Below are 19,336 nucleotides of genomic sequence, written 5' to 3' on the forward strand. Positions count from 1 at the left end.
ATGTGCCACTTTATCTTGGTCTATCACATAAAATCCCAATAGAATACATTTATGTTTTTGGTTGTAACATGAAAAATGTGGAAAAATTTAAAGGGGTATGGATACTTTTTCAAGGCACTATGGGGTCGCTGATTGTAGTAGTTCCACCCGTCACCCTGCTCAGCCAGGCATTCACTTCCAGTCACACTTTGCTAGACAATGAACAGTCCATCAGCTTGTTTTTGTTGTTTATTGAGGGATTTAACTTGGATGGGGAAAAGGGAACATGGGATGCCCAGGAAAATTTATTCAAACAGATGAAAGAGATAGTTGGAATCTGTGTTTGCAGTCTCTAAAGCTCCACACTCCTCCAGCACATTAAATATGAGTCAACGCTGCTTTCTCTACTGCAATGCTTGATTCCTGACAGAGCAAGCACATGGTTAGACTCCACTCTGAATAAGCCATAACAGTTCAAGATTCACCATTTGCTGGCAAGGGTCTGCAATCCCCTTTAGTGTAGCAACCAATAGCAATGGAAAGAGTACTTTCTGTGTTAGCTGTAACTTGGGGAACTACTGGTCCCAGTCAGTCCTGTGCAAGCTCTGCCAACGCTCCTGGCTGCAGCAGCTTGTCTTTAAACCCAGCGACATCACAGTATCTCCCGCTGACTTTACATCTACTCCTCGCATGTCTCTCCCAGATCTTCTTACTGTGCCTGTCACTTACCGACCCCAGATGGATCCCTCCTGATGATTTGCCCGGCAATGTTCCCCGCTGTCCTTTTCAGGACACCCCTCGTTTGTGTTGAATGAAGAGGTTCCTTCCCAGCTTCCGAGCTCCATGGCCAAGGTCACCCCCCCCCCCCCAGGAAAGGGGGCTCTATCAAAGTACACGACAGCCTAACACTCCAACACTCAGTTCTTCCACCCCACAACTCCTCCCACAGCAGGCTGACCCAGTATATACAAGGCCTGCCCCCTGTCAACCCTAATTGGGGATTGATCAGGGCTCCCAGATCTACCTCATGCCACTTCAATCTTCACTCTCCACCTCTCTTCCAGAACCTTTCAGAAACCAGAGGGTGACGCCAGACAGATGAAGCCACATGTCACTCACCTGCTGCTGCTCTCAAATCACTCCCAGTCCCCAGATCAAAAACAAAACTTTCAGTTAGGCCTGCCAAAAACCAAAAAAAAAATACCTCTAGTGACCTAACTACCTAAGGCAGAGGGTGCACATATATACTAAACTGCTTGCACACCACTAAATTGCTTCTAGCTAACATTTTTTCAATCATTACACTATATACGGCTGACGTGTCAGCAGCCTTGTATAGTTTTGGGCGTGGATTTAGCCCCCTGAGCCATGATTGGCTAGAGGCACCCTGTCTTTGGCCAATCATGGCTCTCATAGAAGAGGGCGCTGTGATTGGCCAAACCAGGCAGGTCAGGTGCATGCTTTGGCCAGTCACCAGACATCGATGCACTGCGATCTCGCAGTGCATTATGGGGCGTTCCGCAGCGCTAAAATTAGCGAATATTGATTGTTCGACTCAAACATCGGGCTCATCCCTAGCATTTTATGAGGAAAAGTGAGCATGGCTAGTTGTATTTCCTCCACTGTGAAAGAAGCAGTGAGAAGAAAAACCTGGCCTGGGGATAATTTGGGTCGTTTATTATACCGGTAGTGGTCCAGTTCAAGTAGAAGAGTGTGCTGTTTTATATAAATCAGGATATAAGGATACAAAGATTTTTACCACTTCCTCAGTATTTTCAACTATTTTACCTGTGGAGTCTATAAAATTCTAGTAATGTTAAAGTAAGGATGCACCAATACCATTTTTTTTTTTTTTTTACAAGGAGTACCGATATTTTGTTTTAGTACTCGCAGATACCAATTACCGATACCTACCGCAACTGTTTTGTTTTCACTTCAGCTGTCAGCAATGGTACAAAGCATTGAAAAGTTATTTACAAATGAAATAAATAGATTTTTGCTTTTAATTTTGTACTTTTTCAATGTGAAATGTGTAAATGTTCACTAACAAAGCAAAGAAGAAAGTTTTAATTGTTTATCGTTTATAAAATAGATGTAAAGAAAAAAAAAGAAAAAGCAGGAAAAAAAATAATTAAATGGAGGAGAATAGGGAGTTAATTAAGTCTTATTAGAGTAAATGATGAGTTAATACGGGGTTAAACAGAGGAACATCTGTTCAACCCTTTGATCTGCAGATGAAGAAACAGAAAGATACAAAAATAGGATTTTTAAAACAGCTTACCTGTAAAATCCTTTTCTTGGAGTACATCATAGGACACAGAGTTTCAAGTAATTACTTGGTGGGTTAAAGGCCTACCTTTAGGTGTTGACACTTGTATAACCAAAACAGGAAGTTGACTCCCCTATATAACCCCTCCTCCTTCCAGGAGCACTCAGTTTTTGTAGCCAAGCAATATAAGTAATATACTCTCACCCCATAAAACAGAGGGGCGGGAGCTCTGTGTCCTATGATGTACTCCAAGAAAAGGATTTTACAGGTAAGCTGTTTTAAAAATCCTATTTTCTTTATCGTACATCATAGGATACAGAGTCTCAAGTAATCACTTGGTGGGATGTCCCATAGCAATGCTACTTGAGGGGAGGGAGACACAACCTGTAGGGTAACCCCCAGACCTGGGACTTATACTGCTGCCTGCAGCACACTGCGCCCAAAGGCGATATCCTCATTCTATCTTACATGCACTTGATAACATTTTGCAAATGTATGTACTGAAGGCCAAGTCGCGGCCTTGCAGATTTGAGACCTGGAGGACTGGTGACGCACTGCCCAAGAAGCACCAACCGCTCTGGTTGAGTGTGCCTTAACTTGAAAAGGGGGAATCTTTCTCTTTAAATCATAAGTTTGAATTATAACTTGCCTAATGCACTTAGTGACAGTGGATTTTGACGCTGCCTGTCACTTCTTAGGACCCTCTGGCAGAAGAAATAAGACATCAGTCTTACAAATCGGAGCAGTTTTCTTAAATACATTTTCACTGCTCTCACTACATCAAGACAATGTATTAACCTTTCTTCCCTGGAACAAGGTCTTGGGAAAAAACCCTGGCAGGATAATATCTTCATTCAGATGAAAGCCTGAAACCACTTTTGGCAAAAAACCTGGATGACAGCGTAACACCACTCTGTCCTCATGAATAATCAAATATGACTCCTTACAAGAAAAAGCAGCCAATTCAGAAATCATCCTTGCTGAGGATATAGCAAACGAAAAATATCAGCTTCCTAGTTAGAAGGACTAAGGGAACATGCTGGAACGGTTCGAATGGCTGTTTTTGTAACACTGACAAAACGAAATTTAAGTCCCAAAGGCTTAAGAGTGATTTAACTGGCGGATTAATCCGCAGCACTCCTTGCATGAAACCCTGGACTAAAGAATGCATAGCAAGCAGTCTTTGAAATAAAAATGTATAAGGCTGAGACTTGGCCCTTAATAGTACTCAGGGCCAACTTCATCTCTATGCTTAATTGTAGAAAGGTAAGAATTCTGCCTATGATATATCTCCGAGGGTATCAACCCTTGGACTCACACCAGGAAACATAAGCTTTCCAGGCTCTATAATATATAGCTCTAGAAGCTGGCTTCCTAGCATTAATCAAATTAGAGATAACTGACCTGGAAAGCCCATGTTTATTCAGAACGTGGGTCTCAATAGCCAAGCCGTTAAATTTAGCATTCGTAAAGTAGGATGGAATATCGGCCCCTGAGATAGCAGGTCTGGCCTTCGTGGGAAGAGCCCTGGACCCTCCACTACCATCCTTACTATCTCTGCGTACCATGACCTTCTGGGCCATGCTGGTGCTACCAGTGTTACCGATTTTCTTTCCAGCTTGATCCTGCAAAGAACTTGAGGTAGCAACTGAATCGGGGAAAAGTGCATAGATCAGTAAAAACTGATCCCACGGGGTCGCCAACGCATCTGTTCCATATGCGAGTGGGTCCCCTGTCCTGGATGCAAAGTTGAATAGCTTAGTGTTGAATCTGGACGCTAGAAGGTCTACGTCGGGAGTCCCCCATCTTTGGCAAACAGCCTGAAACACCTTGGGGTGAAGAGACCATTCTCCTGGAAATAACTGCCGGCGACTTAGATAGACTTAGGCATGGGACATTCTCTTCTGTCCAAGTTAGAATCTGGTTCACCTCTCTCTGAGCTGAGAGACTCTTGGTGACCCCTTGTGATTGATATATGCCACAACCGTGGCATTGTCGGACTGGATCCTGGCAGTACAATTGTTTAACCTGGAGGTCCAGTCAGATACACTGCCGAAATCTCTAGGATGTCGATGGGCAAGGCTCCTTCTCCCCAGCCTAAAAGGCTGGCATCTGTCGTTACTACCTTCCAGATAATTGATCTGAAGGACTTTCCCTACAGCAGGTTCCCAGATAGTAACCACCGACTGAGGCTTTGGGACACTCATGGGGACAGCCACTTTGGCAAGTCCAAAGCTTGAATCTTTTTGTTCCAAGCAGACAGAATACTGCTTTCAGTTTCAAATGGAATTTAGCATAGGGAACTGCTTCGAATGAAGCTACCATCTTCCCTAACAACCTCATGCAAAGGCGAAGTGAATGATTTCTCTTCGACCTGATCATCCTCACCAGCTCCTGTATGGAGCTGATCCTTGCGGGAGGCAAGAACACCCCTTTTCTGGGCTGTGTCTATGATCAGGCCCAGATACTTCAGCCTTCTTAGTGGCTTTAAGGAGGATTTCTTTAGGTTGAGAATCCAACCCAAACCCTCCAGGTAACTGCTTGTGATGGCTACACCTTGCTTCAAGCAAGCCACTGACTGGTCTATTAACAATAGATCATCTAAGTAAGCCAAGACAGTTATGCCCTGTGCCCTTAACTTGACTAGAGGTGGGGCTAATACCTTAGTGAATACCCAAGGTGCTGTAGCAAGCCCGAAGGGCAAGGCTATTAACTGAAAATGCTTCTGTTCTACTTTGAACCGCAGAAACCTCCTCTGGTGAGGAGGAAATATATGGACAAGCAGCTATGCATCTCTGATGTTGATGGACGCCAGAAGTTTTTTTCCTTGCAGGATGGAAACGACTGACTTGATTGACTCCATGCAGGTGGAGCGGATTTTCAGGAACTGATTTAGATTACGTAGATCTAGACGGTCTGATTTGGCTTTGGCACCGTAATTAGGTTTGAGTAAAACCTCAAACCTTGCTCTTGTTTGGGAATCTGTCTGATCACCCCTTGAGCCAATAATCGGTCTAATGCTTGCAACAGGGATTGCCTTTTCCCTGGATACTTGGGAACATTTGATCTGAGAAAACGAGATGGTAGAAACTCTCAAAGCTCTAGCTTGTATACTAGAGACACTGTGGAGAGAGTCCATTTGTCCTAATCTCCCTTTGCCAGACTTCTGAGTACATTAGACGTCTTCCCCTCCACCCTGGTGACGGGAGATGCCTCTTCATAAGGAGGTCTTGTATTCTGCTTTGCAGACTTGTAGCCCCAGGTCTTCCTTTATGCCTGGTCTGATGGCAGAGGCTAAACAGTTTAAATGAAAGACGCTTATATTTTCTTTTGACTGGCAAAGAGTACTATTTCCGCTGGAAATTGTTTGAATGTATTTATCCAAACTATCATCAAATAATCATTCTCCCTTAAAGGGGAAACTAGTTAGAAGGTTCTTACAAGGCGTCTCAGCTGACCAACCCTTTAACCAAAGGGTCCTTCGCATATGTAGAAATGCAAGGTGTGATGCCTGGTGAATAGAATCCTTCATAGCATCTACCGCAAAGTATAATGCTTTAGGTAGCTTGGCCAGTTCCTGTGCTTGTTGTGCAGGGAGCTCATCTTGAGAGCATCGGTAAACTGGTCCTTTAAGAACTGACAGATGTCTATAGCTGCAATTGCAGGCTGAGCAGAAAGAAAAAAAGGATTTTAACAGACCTTCCAACTTCTTATCTGTTGGATCTTTAAGCATAAGCACATTGTCCACTGGGTAATAAATAAAAATATTTTTTTCCACCACATTGGAAATCACAGCGTCAACTGCTGAAACTTTCCATCTTTTAGTGAATCTTTCTTCCATAGGATAGAGCTTTGCGAGTCTCTTTGGAGGGGGAAAAAAAGCTTATCCGGATTATCCCATTCAGTATAAGCTTTTTTTTAGTAATGCGTGGACGGGAAACACTTGCAAAGGCTTCAAAGAACCCAAAAAGAGACCGGGCCTTCAGCTAACTCTGTTAGGGGTAGCATGCAAGTAGAGCGAACCATCTTTGCAAGACTCTGTACTTCAGATTGTGAAGTAAGGATCCTTGGGATCTTCAAGTATTGTTTCCTCCGCAGAGAAATAATCGCATATCTTTCCTCCCGATCATCTGAGGGCAATACCCCATCCTGTCCCCATAATTCTCTTGGACCCTCCACTGACTGTAAAGAGTCTAAGGTGGGGGATCTAGGACGCTTCCTATACACTGGATGGAGAATGCGATTAAAGCCGCTAATCTTACTTCTAAGCCTTGCAAGGCAGAGGAAAATGCATCTTCAGTCACCTCTACCGGGGCTGAAGTGTGTGAAGCAGTTGCACCACCGCTAGCTTCCAATGACTCACCCTGGCTTGCCATGTCTGATCTCTCCGAAGAGGAAGACAGTATGGAGGCATAACTAGGATTCCCAGCGCCTGGGGGGGGGGTGACACCTTAGGTACCTTTACGGTAGGTCTGGAAAATAAAATAACAGTTCTTTTGCTACCAAGTAACAATAGTTTTTCCTGTCTTGAAATGCCTGTTTACACCCTTACGTGCCCAGCGCTCTGGTGTCTCTTAGTGTGACAGACTGACTCTCTTCAGTTAAAAAGTCTTTCTGAAATGAGAGCATCTGTGATATAAATCCTCAGGTGGAACCTGATTGGCATCCTCAGCGCTTCCCCTCAGCTATGCGGCGAGTGCTGTGTGTGTGTGGACGTTACATCCATACACAGCGCCACGTGACCTTGCGGACATGCCCCTCTGCTTTCTCAGGCCCTGCTAGGGACGTGAATGGCCAACAAAAAGTAAGGTGAACGTACTATACACCTCTACAAGGGAGGAGGGGAAGAGGGGAAGGGGAGGAGGGGAAGAAGGGCAGGGGGGGAGGGGAAGAAGGGAAGGGGGGGTTCTGTCAGCAGATTTATAGTTTTTTTAAAACCACAGAAGGATAGGGCGTTTCCCAATGTTACTAGGTGGAAGTGCTGGGTTGTAATTAAACCATGCAGCTAAAGCAGCTGCGTCAACCAATCAGCCACCGCCCATGTAGAAGTTTATACACATCTCTGTATTAGCAACTACTGTATTTTTTACCAAATCCCACAAGATCTATTTAAGAACCCCCTCTGCCGCTGGGACCACACATGTTCTAAGACAGAGCTGCACTAAGACACATCATAGGTAGTGTAAGTTACTCCTTAGAGAGGAGACATTTATAAGGCATATAATGTATATTGAAGGAAAAAGCAAAAGGTTTCTTCCCTTACCTTGTCCTCGCTGCAGGATACTGCTGATTTAACAGACAGATCCAACTTTCACCCATCACAGCAGGCTGCATTTAAACATGCTCAAAGACTGCGGCCCTTTTAAAAGGGGTTCCGCTCCTTTGGGCCTTGTATAGCACCCCTCAGGACAACTTTAGGAAATGTAGCAAGACCAAAAAGAGTCCTGGTTCCTAGGGTCCAGCTCTCAAAGAGAAGCATTACAGGCAAAACCTTGTTCTTGCATCGAGGTCCAGGTACCATCCTATGGCCTCAGTGGCGAGGATGGATCCGATTGTGGAGGTTTCTTTAAATCCAACATGGATCCCTCCTGGAGCCCCGCAGAGCACATCTTCACTCGTGACCAACACCTTAGACCAGTGATGGCGAACCTTGGCACCCCAGATGTTTTGGAACTACATTTCCCAAGATGCTCATGCACTCAGCAGTGTAGTTGAGCATCATGGGAAATGTAGTTCCAAAACATCTGGGGTGCCAAGGTTCGCCATCACTGCCTTAGACACTGGCGAAAAAACTGAGTGCTCCTGGAAGGAGGAGGGGTTATATAGGGAAGTCAACTTTCTGTATTGGTTATACCAGTGTCAACACCTGAAGGTAGGCCTATAACCCACCAAGTAATTACTTGAGACTCTGTGTCCTATGATGTACGATAAAGACAACGAACGACAACAATGTTTCTTTTTATTTTAGTCTTTCAGCACTGAGCAATGCTTTTAATAAACATTGCCAGCTGCTTTTTTTTTTCACAGCTCCAATTACCGGACTTCTTTAACACTTTAGCTGTTAACAGGGGACACCCACTGACAGCTCAAAGAACTGAAACTATCGGTTTCAGGTATCGGTGTATTTGCATGAGTACCGATACTTGTGCAAATACTCGGTATCGGCGCCGATACTGATACTAGTATTGGTGCAACCCTAGTTACAAGGTTGGTAGTCCGGTGTGGACAAATATGATTTCAAAAATTCTTTGTGTTTGGTGTAAGAATTTAGGAGTACATTCCAAAAGCACTAATTCTAGTGCTCTACTACGATTCTTCCAGGCGACATAGGTGTCTGAATTGGGTTTACCAGAATATTGTGTCTGTGCAAACCAGAGATCACATTCTGCATCCAACTGTTTGCATTGGGAGGCTTCTTGGTTTGTATTTAATGTGCCTCGCTTAGTTGCCTTAAAGGTGTCCCAGCTAATTGGATTTGGTGTACTATTTACATTACAGTGGTTCTAAAGGCAGAAATAAAAACCTTCAGTGTGTAGAAAGCAGGCCCCCAAAGCCCCCCTAATACTTGCCTGAGCCCCATCTCAATCCAGCGATGTTGCACAAGAGCCTCGGCTGTCCGGGACTCTCCATTCTGATTAGCTGAGACACAGCAGTGGACACCATTGGCTCCTGCTGCTATCAAAATCAGTGAGCCAATGACAGAGAGAGGACGGGGCTGAGCCATGGCTCCATGTCTGAATTGACACACACAGCAGTGGCTCAGCCCGGGTGCCCCCATAGCAAGCTGCTTGCTGTGGGGGCACTCCGCAGGAGGGAGAGAACAGGATTGCCAGCAAGGGACCCAAGCAGAGGAGGATCTGGGCTGCTCTGTGCAAAGCCACTGCACAGAGCAAGTATGATTTTTATTTTATTTTTAAACAGCAGACTATCACTTTAAGTATCCAATAAAAAGTTAGCTCAGTGAGACCCCTCTTTGCAACTGAAGGATTAGAGAGCCACAATTGGCTTAACCGCCATAATTTAAAGTTACAAGGTGTACCCACAGCAAGATCCAATAGCAGTGGCGAGTGAGCAGATATTGCTCTGGGGAAATATTTAACTTCATCTACACACCCAAGAAGTTCCTGAGAAGTCAGACACAAATCAACACATGACAAAGTACACATAGTATCAGAGTGGAAGGAATGTTTTCTAATCTCCACATATTTCCACCTACAAACATCTACAAGGTCAAATTTATCAAGGTAGTAACTTAGAAGGGTTGCCAGGTGAGATGAGCGAGTCAACCTGTCTATGGAGTTATCTAGTGTTAAAATTGCCTGCCACTATAAGGGGTTCCTCAGCAAGCTCCAAAACCAATCTTATAACATGCTGAAAAATTGTTTTATGAAAGGGAATATACATATAGATCTGTAGGGTTTCCCCAGAAATTCAAAAACAATAATAAAAACACCTTTCAGGATCCCTTTAAAGGTGTTTAATAGATATAGAAATTAACACAGATGCCACTCTTGCATATGTAGAGTAGGTGGAATAAACGGCATAAGCAATTTAGAGCCCCCTTACATTTCAAGGCATCAGCCTCAATTTACTCATTATACACAGAAAAACAATTGTGTGGGAAACCATATACCAGACAGAGACAGAAAGTATAGTTAAATCACACCTTTAGGCTGGGTTCACACTTGTGCGATCACGGACATCAGATTTGATTCGCACCGCATTGCTGAGCAGATCACATGCAATGCTAATTCAGCTATACAAACTGTATGGCTAAAATCGCATCACATTCACACAAAAATGGTTCAGGATTCTTTTTTTGGTCCAAACTGGAATCAGATTGTATGGGTGTTCACACCTATGCAACCTGGTTCCTGCACTATTTAACAGTTTGCACGGCGATCTCCGTACCGATCTAGAGGTGTCATTAACTTTCCATTGACAACCCCAGTGGTTTGCAGATGTCAGTGTGAACCAGTGTGCGATTTCAGGTGCAACCAGCACTGAATTGCATTTCATAGCAAATATACCGTATATACTCGAGTATAAGCCGAGATTTTCAGCCTCTTTTTTGAGGCTGAAAGTGCCCCCCTCGGCTTATACTCGAGTCATCGCTGTCTGCCTGCTCGATCAGCGTATCGAGCAGACAGACAGCGGCCATTCTAACATTCAAACGCCGCGCCTCCGCCTTCGCCTGTGATAGGCGGAACACTGAATTTCCCAGCAGCCTGTGTTCCGCCTATCACGGACATTGTCTCATCCTCGTACTACGGACGAGGATGAGACGATGTCCGTGATAGGCGGAACACAGGCTGCTGGGAAATTGAGTGTTCCGCCTATCACCGACGGAGGCGCGGCTTTTGAATCCTAGAATGGCCGCCGACGAAGAGCTGAAGGACGGAGGCTCGGCTCGGGACGGGCCGGGCCGGGACGGGCCGGGCCGGGACGGGACGCAGGCTGGACGGGACGCAGGCTGGACGGACACAGGCAGGCTGGACACAGGTAGGCTGCACGGACACACACACACACACACACACACACACACACACACACACGCATGGACACACACACACACACACACACACACACACACACACACACACACACACACGGATGCATGGACACACACACACACACACACACACACACACACGGATGGATGGACACACACACAGGGATGGATGGACCCACAGGGATGGACGGACACACAGGGATGGACAGGCATGTCTCACCCTCGGCTTATACACGAGTCAATAATTTTTTCCAGTTTTTTGGGGGTAAATTGGGGGCCTCGGCTTATATTCGGGTCGGCCTATACTCGAGTATATACGGTACCAACAGTACAGGAACGTAGTCAAAAACAGAAGCCAGGGCTTGGAAGCCAGAGAAGCTAATTAGAGGAGCCAGGATCAGGGAACCAGAAGTCAGCGTTGTCAGGAGCCAAAAAATAGGAACAGGAAACAGAAGACAGCCAGGCCAAGTCATATACAGGCCCACACTGGAGATGTTGACCAATACAAGGGCATAGAGGGAATGAGCAAAGCTGTTTAAATAGCGAAAAGGGGCTGGTTGTAGGCTGGACTAATGAGGCAGGTAATTGTAACCAGGTCAGTAACTCTGGAAAAAATGAATGGCTGGTAAATGACCTGACAGCTGAGAAACCTCTGTGCACTGAAAGAGCTGCTAGTAAATAGCAGGAGCCCAGCCCTGACACAATGCCAGTGAAGTACAGCTAACACCCATGGGTCAAAGACCCAATACCAGGAAAAGTTGTGCAAGGTTAGATTCAGTACCATATATGCAATGGCTGGTTTGTAGTTATAATAATGAAAGTATGAAAGTAATGAAAGTATGCGTAGACATAAAAATAGAACAAAAAAAACTGAGATGATATCCCAACACAAAACCTTGATTCTCACCCACTAGGCCCCTTCATCCCGAATTTTTAGTACTTTATACCTGCAGAACTGTTTAAATGGGAGAACATGGGTCAGTCCAGTGCTAGTAGAGGTAAGCATTTGGTGTAGAAAGGTTGTAATAACAAATCATCAACTAAGCACTTCCCGTAGTGAGATATATATATATCTTCTGGACTCAAGCCTATATCTGGCTTACTGCATAAACCACGATAAACTTACAGGATCTTTCCGGATGATCTCAGTGAAATAATATTGATGGAAGATATAAACTCAGCAGCAAAGCAGGTATGGTATCTTTTGAAGTAGCTGTGAAAACCTAGAAATAGGCAGTGTTGGCAGCTATATACAGCACAAGAGATTAACCCCACAATCCTTAGGTATGTTAACAAAAAGACAACTATTGCAATAAAGGATTATGCCACAAAAAGTCATCACGTTGTATAAGACCACTCACAGCCAAAAAGAAGGCTGTCAGATGGGCATGACTTGGCATAGCAAAGATAATTTTTTTTTATGTTGTCCAGGAGCAGCACTTTAACCAACTTCTTCATTCAGTCTAATGTCAGCTATTGTTGCTTTCAGGATCCTTTCAGAACACAGCAGAGTGCTCTTCATGCCGAACATGAATAAAAAAAGTAAGTTAAACTAATAGCAATGTATATTAGAATGAATGTGAAAATGTAGCTGAAAAACAGCAGCTAATAAACTCCGCGCCACTTATAAAAATGTGCAAAGAAAAATAGACTAATAGTCAGTGAATCAAATAAACTAAGTGAAACAGTAATAGCTGCTCCCTAGAAACAAGAGAAAAAAACTTGTCGTGCTGAAAATAAAATAATAGTAGGGGCGCTGAAAAAATTATAAATATAAACGTCAATTGCAAATGTGTTAATGGTTTAATTTTATACTCCATCTTAGTGACTTGGGATTGAAACTGAATAACCTTTTTTGATGAGCCCGGTCTTCTGGTTAACTTGCAGGCTTTACATCTGGTACAATAATGAATTTTTTTCAAATTGTTTTTTTCCTTACATATATAGATAAGATTATTGCTAAATATTTTTTAGGAATGGTACTAATATATCCTTTAATAAGTGTAACTAAATATTCAGGTTTAAAAACCATTCTCTGTTTAATGATTGACATCAGCTACTTTCACCTATAGACTGACATCTAGAGGTTAATCTTGTAAATTACAAGAAAGTAATTCCCTCTCCTTTCTTTTAATAGGAATTAATTGACAGGATTATTATTATTTTTTAATTTTTATTTTTAATTAAATTTTCGTTATGTATAGTTCTTCCCTGTGATCTAGGGTTAACTATGTTTAGTTTTTATCTGTTTGTTTTTTATTTGTCAAGTATGGAAGCCAGTCATGTTTTATAAACAATGGTTTTCTATTAAGCCTTGAGTGGGACTGAGGCTGCGTACTAAATTAAGTGTTTCTCTATTGGTCTTTTCGATCGATCGAGACACCATAAAGAACGTTGACTCTGTGACTAGGTACACTTCCTGATGACGTGTCAAACGAAACGTACGTCGAGGCGGTACCTAGTCACGTTCGTACACGTACAGTTCTGGACGTTTTTGGTTGTCGGCTGTTTCTTAGTGGAACGCACGACCCACACAACGAGGAACTACGCATCCATTACGAAACGATTGTTTTAAGCGAGCAGCCCCAGTGCCAGGTTGGGCACCGGCATATGTAAGCAGCCATTTGGACTTATGTTTTTTAATTTATTTTTATTATTAAACAGTGTCACACTATGGATTTTGTTTGCTCTCCTTTTTTTATGACCTGTCTGAATCTATGAGGAGAAGGTTTTTTCCATAAGAGGTGCACCTTATTCCATGTGAGCAGGGAATTCACCTGCATAAGCCTTTTTGACTATCTTTTTAAATAAAGTAGTCAACAGCATCTGGTAAGAAGACAACTTTATCTTCACAGTTGGGGTGTTTTCCGTGTCCAAAAAAAATTTTGGTGAAGGGACGGGTCACAACTTTGTAGAAAATTTCAGCCGCCTTCTGGCATATGGATGTAGACAGAGTTTTTCACTGGTTGAATCACTGTCTTGGACTGTGGATATTTTTGTTTTTCTAGTATCGAATTGGGACTTTTCATTGTATTATCTATATTATTTATTTCTTTGCAACTATTTGTTTTTTAATTCATGGTGATAGGTTGTCTATTACTTGAGGCGTTCTATGATTATTAATTTTCACATTTGCAATTGACGTTTATATTTATAATTTTTTCAGCTCCCCTACTATTATTATATATAGAATGAAAATGAAGAAATGGATGTCACACCCCTGAGAGCCTTACTTAAAAAGGTGTGCACACTTCAGGGCAACCAGATGCTTACTTTTATTTACCCATAATGTGCATAGATGTTGCAAGCAAGAATCATTTTTTTTTCACCAAGAGAATATTTTCTCCATCCGACAAAGATGGCAGGGAACAAAGTTGTGCATGTTTCACAAGAGTCACATACCAATTATTACAAAGCTAAAAAGAGAAATCTAGCTTTAAAATGGTTGTAAAAGGCACAAGACTTTTTTTATCTTAATGCATTAAGATAAAAAGCCTTCTGTGTGCAACAGCACCCCTCAGCCCCCCGAATATTTACCTGAGCCCCATTTCGATCCATGTGCACGAGAGTGCCCTCGCTGTCCAGGACTCTTCCTCCTGATTGGCTGAGACACAGCATTGGCACCATTGGCTCATGCTGGTGTCAAAATCAGTTAGCCAATGAGGAGAAAGAGGGACGGGGCCAATCCACGGCTCTGACAAGGGCTCAGAGCGCCGACGTGGGCTCAGAGAAAAGGAAGATCCAGGCTGCTCTGTGCAAAACCACTACAGAGCAGGTATCACATGTTTTTTTTATTTTTAAAGGAGAAAAACAAAACAAACTTTTTTCCTTTTGCTGGGCAAACAATTTACTGCTTTAAAGTGAACGTATGCTTTACCCATACAAAGCAAAAAGTTCCCTTTAATGTAACCTCTCCTTAGTTCCTTGTCAGTTTCCTTAGGCTGCTGGGAATGAGAAAAAGAAGACCTGTATCCCTCTAAGTTACTATAATTGGAGACTGTAAAAGGCTATGAATGTCCTGAGATGAGGCAGAAGAGGCACCAACCATGGAGCTGTGATGTGAGGGTGTGAGCTTCCAAAACAAATTCTGCACTTTTGGTTAAGGTGGGGGTTGGCAACCTGTTGATCGCGGTCCACCTGTCAGCCATGGGCAGGTGACCGGTAGACCACTAACAGGTTCTTGAGGTGCTGATCCCTGCCTTCTAGGTGCTGGTCCACATCTAGCCTCCCAGTTTCAAGCCTCCTCCACGCCTGTCCTGGTCTCCCTCCTGCCTCCTCCACCACTGTCATCAGTGAACAGCAGAGATTGGGAGACAGCATAGAGCAGGAGGAGGACCTGGCCAAATTAAATTTTTAAGTTAAACCGCAGATGATTGGTTTCTAGGACACAGGGTGGTTCTAAGCAACCAATCCCCAGCTTGTTAATTTGAAAAGTCACTAGGCCAACTCCCGCCCTCTGTCCAAGACTGTGCTTCCTCCTGTTTTCCGCTGTGAAATCAGGTAGGACACTGCTATGGGAGGGAAGGGGGGCCAGAGGTTACTGCTATAGGGGGAAAGCAGGGGGGAGGACCCTGAAGTCTGAGCCTAATGCACTCCTGAACCCTGAATTCTGAGCGCAATGCACTCGTGAACCCTGCATCCTGAGCGCAACACACTGGTGATCCCTGCATTCTGAGCATAACGCACTGGTGATCCCTACATTCTGAGCATAACACACTGGTGAACCCTGCATTCTCTGCATAACACACTCTTAAACCCTCCCCATCTTGTAACTTTCATTTTTGTTCTGAGTAAAGAAATGTGATAAAAAAAAAAAAAAGTCGATCTTATGTTTTCTTTTTTTTTGGGGGGGGGGGGGGGGGGGCACTGTGCCTGATGATCTTTTACTTCATCAGTGTTGTTCAAGTAGATCTCCATGTCTCAAAGGTTGCCTACCCCTGGGCTAAGGTTTGCCTGTTACACTTTGAAATTTACACCTTTGTTGCAAGAGGTCTTGTCACAACAGTGCTGCAACCTCGTGTAAAATTGATAGACCAATAACCAAACATCGAGTCCCATGTTCCTCTATATACAGAAGTACAAGATATTGTCCTCACTTCCAGCACTGCCTAAACAGATCAGCTGGGAACAAATCAAAGGTGAATAACTGTTGTTTAGAAAAAAGGTTTAAAGTTAAAGTAATGTGCCGGTAGACCCTACATGGCCCAGAATAAACTTGGCCAGAATGGCTTTTTACCAGACAAGAAACAGGAAATGGGCTGTATGAGGTATTTACTGGCAGAAAACAAAAATGTTTAACTATCCAAAGTAAAACAAGGGCAGAAGATTTAATAGATGGAAAGCTGAAAAAATGTTAAAGATAAAAAAAATGTTAATGAAAAAATAAAAGTTTAGCATTAAATTCTTTGATTCAGATAAACTTCAGTCCTTTTTTTTAACATTTGCTACTTTGAGTGGTGTGCAAAGGCAGCATACTGCGGTGGTCAGCCCCACACCTGGGTTCCTCCCTTGCTTTTTCCTTTTCCTCTAATTTGTCTTTTATCCCTTTATCTTTCTCTCCTTTTCTTCCTGATGAATGCTATTGATAGTAAGTGACACTGCACATGTAGCTGTTAGGTCTTCTATTATTTGTATAAAAAAAGTTGCCATTCTACATACGATCTTGTATTTCAATTTGTTGATATGTGCTTTATTTACGACTAATTTCACCTAATATTGCCTATCATTTATATGTTTGTATATATGTAAAACACTCAATATAAACTTACTTTTAAAAATAAAATCTGAAGAAATTAATATTTTATAGCGTCTTTTCGAAAATATATGCACATAACTATAACACGCTAGTTTGTAGCAGCTGAACAAATTGAGCTGTACTCTACCAACAGCTAAAGCAAACATTGTGAAATTTTATAGACTAACTTTATCTGTAAAATTTTATGAGTCTTATGACAGTCAGCATTTGTGATGACGCAAAACAATCCAATTATATGTTTACCAGTGGCGGCTGGTGCTTTGGGAGGGGGGGGGTGCACAAACAAACTGAAAAATACTGAACCTCCCCATCAATTGTAGCCTCACTGTGCCCATCAAATGCAGACACTTGTGCCCATCAAATGCAGCCACTGAGCACATCAAATGCAGCCATTGTGCCCACCAACCCCCCCCCCCCCCACTCGCAGGGTTGGCAGCTCTGGCAGTACCCCCGCGTGTGGATCGTGGCTTTGGCAGAGCCGTGGGGACCTACCGTAGCACTGCAGCAGCTCCTCTCAGAGCGGCGTTGACCTCCGCTCCAGAGAGTCTCCTTCTCCCCTCTTCCTAAGCATCAGGCATCCAATAGGGTTACCCGGCGCTTTGGCTAATCAGGAAGCAGGTCTGACGCCCTGCCTCCTGATTGGAGGGGAGGAGGATTAGTGTGGAAATAGCTAAAATGAATTTGCTATCGTCACACAATTGGGTGGGATCAGGGCGCACTCTATGCACCCCCAGCCCACCCTATTTTGAAGCCTATTGGAGCCTCCGGCTCTAATCAAATTCTTCAAAAAAGTACCACACCCTCTCACCCCCGCCATAGGAATACATTCATCCATAACAACAAGAACCACTAACTTGTCTTCAATGTTCCAAATCAGAATCCAGTCATAATGTATTCAACATCAGAAATCAGAGACATTGCCACTAGCGTGGAATTTAATGTTATACTTGGCTTATCTTATCACTAATATTATAAAAGCGTTCTCTTAGCACACATAGGCAGATATTTTATCAAGAACAGGCTAAGAAATCTTTGTGTGTAAATGTAGGAAATGTGTGATAATTTTAGAGGAAATAATCAGCATCTGTACACACAAAGCTTTCTCATTACCTCCTAGACAAAAAAAAAAACTTTGTGACGAAGCATACACTTCTGATGTTTGGATGTGCATTTTTCCCTAGAGAAGATACTAGCTCCATTATCTTACATAAATATACACACAATTATAAGCACACTACACACTCTCTAGACCTCTGGTGCCCAAATTAGGGCCCCTTGTTAACCTCTCTGGCGGTATGATTAGGTCAGATTTTTGCATCTCAAAGCAGTACATTATTTTGCATAGAAATTTGGCATTTTATATTGTAGGCCTGTAATTCTTAGGAATAACTCATTTAAATCTGTCCAAACCAGAGTCTAGTAGACATCCCGGGTATGATAAAGTTTGAAACACAAAATCATAAATTATAATAAATAAATATAAATACTTAATAATAAAATGTATTCAATAATGTAATCAAATCAAAAACACAGAAATCGTACCCCTACCCATTCACCTGGGGGAAAAAAAGTATCAATAAAAAAAACACACTAGACAGGTTTTTAAAGTAGTTTATTAGGCAGCTCCGGGGGGTCTCTTCCATCTTCTGGGGTCTCTTCCGACTCCTCCGCTCTCTCCGGCCTCTTCTCCCGCTACTCCAGCCTTCTCTCCCGGTCTCTGGTTTTTCTCCCGCACTCTGGCCTCTTCTCCTGCTCTCAGACTCTTCTGCTCTTTTGCTAGCGGTGGCCCGGTGTTTTCCGTCATCTTCTTCCCTCCGGTCTTCTTCCGATGTTGACACAACAACGCTCTCTCCCGCTGCAATGCTGTGTGCACGGTGCGCCACAACTTATATAGACATGGGGCGGGGTCACCAGGTGACCCCACCCCTTATGACAGCACATTCCCAGCATGACCCGGGACTGTGCCATCATAAAGGGCAGGGTCATCCATCGGACCTTTGCTGTCGAAAAGTCCAGTCGTGTGTAGGTGGCATTAGAGTTTCAGGTCGAAAAGAGTGTGCAGCAAGAAGAGAATTAAGGGCTTTGGTCAATAATGGAGTTAGGATATGAGCAATCTTCTTATAATACATGGCTGAAAAGCCATCTGGGCCTGGGGTGGTGTTTATTTAGTTTAAGGGATTTAATAGCTATATTAATTTCACTAGTAGTTATGGGATTTTCAAGGCTATCTCGTTGGGCCAAGGGGATAGACAGGAATGTGATCAAGATCAGAATGTGCTTTGTCTAATTTTTATTTTGTAGTGGAACTAGGATTCGATTAAAAAAAGAACACGGGAAGAATTACATTTTGTCTCCAGTTTTTGCTGCAGCAGAAGTTTTTCTTTAAAAAAATAAATAAAAGAAAGAAAAAAAAAAGAGGATTGCCGAATACATGCTCCATAGTGTTAAAGGAGAAATGTCAGGAGTCGCGTTATAGGCCAGATATTCTTTTAAAGCTTTTTCCAAATCTGTGGAATGAGATGGGTGGGATAGAATTGAGTTATTAATCTGCCATGTGGGGTGGTGTGCCTTATCATTTAAAAAGCAATATGTTGAGCAATTCATACAGATAATCTTATGAAAATATGGTAAAGCAGACTCTATAATAAGAGAACACAATCAGGCATAATAATCAGAATACCCAACATGTTTTAGAATTTTGTTTGTACAGTTCCTTCTTCAGGGTATTGAAGATATACTGTATGGTTACTAGGGATGTTCATGTATAGTGTCTGTACTGCAGACAGATCATGGCCCCTTCGTTTGACAGGTGTCATGCCAG

The 19,336-nt window shown here is 43.1% G+C and overlaps 2 protein-coding genes across 4 annotated transcripts in view; one reads left to right on the forward strand and one right to left on the reverse strand.

The window, feature by feature from the left end:
- The window catches only part of LOC143934323 (uncharacterized), a 532,031-nt gene that overhangs the window by 275,523 nt on the left and 237,172 nt on the right, over positions 1–19,336 (reverse strand). The gene's annotated exons all lie outside the window — the stretch shown is intronic.
- Positions 1–19,336, forward strand: part of LOC143934322 (CMP-N-acetylneuraminate-beta-galactosamide-alpha-2,3-sialyltransferase 4-like) — a 308,070-nt gene that overhangs the window by 152,734 nt on the left and 136,000 nt on the right. The window contains exon 2 of one of the 2 annotated variants that reach the window (XM_077457838.1): positions 12,250–12,302. The exons of the other annotated variant lie outside the window; for it this stretch is intronic. Within the exon in view, the coding sequence (XP_077313964.1) occupies positions 12,281–12,302 (22 nt within the window). The 5' untranslated portion in view covers positions 12,250–12,280. The remainder of the gene's footprint in view (positions 1–12,249; positions 12,303–19,336) is intronic. 2 annotated transcript variants of the gene reach the window in all.

Source organism: Lithobates pipiens, unplaced genomic scaffold (genome assembly GCF_037356315.1).
Source record: "Lithobates pipiens isolate NorthernLeopardFrog02 unplaced genomic scaffold, aLitPip1_a1.2 Scaffold_27, whole genome shotgun sequence".
In the NCBI taxonomy this organism is placed as follows: domain Eukaryota; kingdom Metazoa; phylum Chordata; class Amphibia; order Anura; family Ranidae; genus Lithobates; species Lithobates pipiens.